Source organism: Sinocyclocheilus anshuiensis, unplaced genomic scaffold (genome assembly GCF_001515605.1).
Source record: "Sinocyclocheilus anshuiensis isolate Anshui unplaced genomic scaffold, SAMN03320099.WGS_v1.1 scaffold802, whole genome shotgun sequence".
NCBI classification, from domain to species: Eukaryota; Metazoa; Chordata; class Actinopteri; order Cypriniformes; family Cyprinidae; genus Sinocyclocheilus; species Sinocyclocheilus anshuiensis.
Window position 1 is genome coordinate 486983 of NW_015547667.1, and position 3469 is coordinate 490451.

The 3469-nt window shown below is 32.8% G+C and overlaps 1 protein-coding gene across 1 annotated transcript in view; it reads right to left on the reverse strand.

Annotated features, from left to right (window-relative positions):
• LOC107702646 (zinc finger RNA-binding protein) overlaps window positions 1-3469 on the reverse strand; it is a 25494-nt gene that overhangs the window by 19626 nt on the left and 2399 nt on the right. The window contains 2 exon segments of the mRNA XM_074187064.1: window positions 2683-2797; window positions 2883-3129. Of these exon segments, the coding sequence (XP_074043165.1) occupies window positions 2683-2797; window positions 2883-3129 (362 nt within the window).

A 3469-nucleotide genomic window follows, 5' to 3' on the forward strand; every position in this document is an offset into this window, starting at 1 on the left:
TCCGTTTTTATTTAATATTGTGAAAATTATTCATAAATAATGCTTTTTTCACTCAAAAAATGAGGTGCCTACTCTCAGATAAATGAGGCCTACGATTAATCAGAAGCAAATATAAATACAAAACCAGTCCTAAATGAAAGATAAGAAGTTGACAAAAAGATTGAATCCAATCTTTGTTGATAATATAGCATAATGAGTGATTTATAAGCATTTGTTTGAGGCCGGGTCCTTTTTGCTCTGTAACATCACGGGTGTAACAAGGTGAATCTCCCCCCAAAAAGTATGAAAATTATCAAAAATTTTTTTAGAAGTAGTTATACCCTTTGTGAACAAAGTCACAAAATTTCAGTCCAATGCGATAACATTAACTAGTATTTTCGGGAAAAATAATTTTCTTCAGAGCAAAAAGGACCCGAACACCACACGAGGGTTAAACCTAAAAATTGGAAGCTATAGATGAGCAATATAGCTTGATTTTTTTTTTAAGTATACTGATTGCTCTGAAATAGCTTAGATGGGCTGGTTGTTGTTTTTTGTTTGTTTTTTCAATCAAACAGTCATTGTACATTCAGAATGTTCAATGCAAGACATAAAAAGTTCACATGGTTTCTCACCAAAAGAACATGAATATCTAATTATTGTCATTTATATGCACCACTGTAACAATACATAATACATAACAATGATCTAAACAAGCAATGCTATTATTTAGATATTACTGTATTGATTAGTATTGTGAATTAGCTTTTATTTTTCATATTTTAAACTTAAATTTAGATTTTTCGATTTAAGTTTTAGTATTTTGTTATGTACAAATGTATTTGTAATTTTAATTCGATTTTCTTTTTTTATTTCAGTCAACATTTAGCTTTATTTCAGTTTTAGGACTTCATCTTAAACTTATTTTATTTCCGTTAGTTTCCAAGGCAACATTTCCTAATTTCATTCAAGTTTATAACATTTATTTATATTTTATTTACATTAATGACATTTAAATTCATTTAAATTAATGACAACCGTTTTTAATAGCTTTAGTTAACAAAAACTACTGACATACTAAAACGTTTTAAATTATTTTTTTTAATACAACACAATAAACCTTTGATTTAGAATTTTCATTTAAACAGTTTGATTTATTTCTTTTGAAAATTAATTGAACTTGCAACACCACATGAGGGTTAAACCTAAAAATTGGAAGCTATAGATGAGCAATATAGCTTGATTTTTTTTTTTAAGTATACTGATTGCTCTGAAATAGCTTAGATGGGCTGGTTGTTGTTTTTTGTTTGTTTTTTCAATCAAACAGTCATTGTACATTCAGAATGTTCAATGCAAGACATAAAAAGTTCACATGGTTTCTCACCAAAAGAACATGAATATCTAATTATTGTCATTTATATGCACCACTGTAACAATACATAATACATAACAATGATCTAAACAAGCAATGCTATTATTTAGATATTACTGTATTGATTAGTATTGTGAATTAGCTTTTATTTTTCATATTTTAAACTTAAATTTAGATTTTTCGATTTAAGTTTTAGTATTTTGTTATGTACAAATGTATTTGTAATTTTAATTCGATTTTCTTTTTTTATTTCAGTCAACATTTAGCTTTATTTCAGTTTTAGGACTTCATCTTAAACTTATTTTATTTCGAAATGTATTTGTAATTTTAATTCGATTTTCTTTTTTTATTTCAGTCAACATTTTGCTTTATTTCAGTTTTAGGACTTCATCTTAAACTTATTTTATTTCCGTTAGTTTCCAAGGCAACATTTCCTAATTTCATTCAAGTTTATAACATTTATTTATATTTTATTTACATTAATGACATTTAAATTCATTTAAATTAATGACAACCGTTTTTAATAGCTTTAGTTAACAAAAACTACTGACATACTAAAACGTTTTAAATTATTTTTTTTAATACAACACAATAAACCTTTGATTTAGAATTTTCATTTAAACAGTTTGATTTATTTCTTTTGAAAATTAATTGAACTTGCCAAATTAACGCTTTTGTAGGTTTTTTAAAAACTTGTAGTGCATTAAAATCATTGCAATAATCACAATATTGGTATAATATTATAATAATTCAATTTAATATTTATATTTAACATAGCTAATATATATATATATATATATATATATATATATCACTATTATTTTTACAAATATAATAATGTATGACAAATAACATTTAAATATTCATCTATATTACATTTCTAAATCATAATAACTATATGGTTACAGATACTGAAATTTATTTTCAAAATTACGTAGCATTTCTGAATGAGAATGCTGCAAACCACATTTGAATCTGCATCACCTGCAAGAGTGCCAAAGCTCAACATGTCTGCTGGAAAAACTGGAAACACGTTTACGAAACATGCAAAAACTTAAAGGGATAGCTACCTTTCCCAAAAAATGAAAATAAATCATTTATTCACAAAAGAAGCTCTTTTGAAGAATGTTGGTACCCAAACAGTTTCTTGTTCCCGTGACTACCGTAGTATTTTTTTCCAGCAACTGTTTGGTTACCGACATTCTTCAAAACATCTTATTTTGTGTTCAACAGAAGATAGAAATTCATACAAGTTTGGAACAACTTGAGGATGAGTAAATAATGACAGAATGACAGCATTCAAAGCAGACTGAAAGAGAAATCAGCTTCACCTGTCTGGAAGTAGGCCTCGGTCACAGTTCTCTGCGCAGGTGCGATGCTCGTTTGAAAGTACTGCTTGTTCTCGTAGCTGCTGACCGGTGGTGGTCGACCGTAGCTATAATTCTCCTGTATAACCAATTAAATCGGGAATAAGTAAGTGAGCCCACTTGAGATGCATCATTAATAAGAATGAAGCAAAGAGAAGACTTACCGGTTCAGTCAACACCTGGTAAGTTTGAGGGGTGGTCGTCAGTTGTGGGGATGTTTCGGGCTGCCGGTAGCCGTAGTTCGGGGCGGGATGGGGCTGGTAGGTGGGGTAGGGGGCGGTCACCACGGGACTCGCCGGTTGGGCGGTGGCAGCAGGGTACGAGGCCGTCACCGCATGGGCCACTCCAGGGGCAGGTTGGACGTTATAGCTGCCCGTGGTTGGGTGGGAATAGACAGGAGGCGGCTGGGCGCTGGATGGGAATTTCGGAGAATTAATGAGGTTTATATACGAAGTCGTGGCCTAATGGTTAGAGAGTCGGACTCGTAACCCAAAAGTTGCGGGTTCGAGTCTCGTGCCGGCAGGGATTGTAGGTGGGGGGAGTGAATGTACAGCGCTCTCTCCCACCTTCAATACCACGACTGAGGTGCCCTTGAGCAAGGCCCCCAACTGCTCCCCGGGCGCCGCAGCAAAAATGGCTGCCCACTGCTCCGGGTGTGTGTGTGTGTTCACTGCTGTGTGTGTGCACTTGGATGTAGGGCTGCACGATTAATCGAATGCGATTATCATGCGCATTTTGATAGTAATGCCGG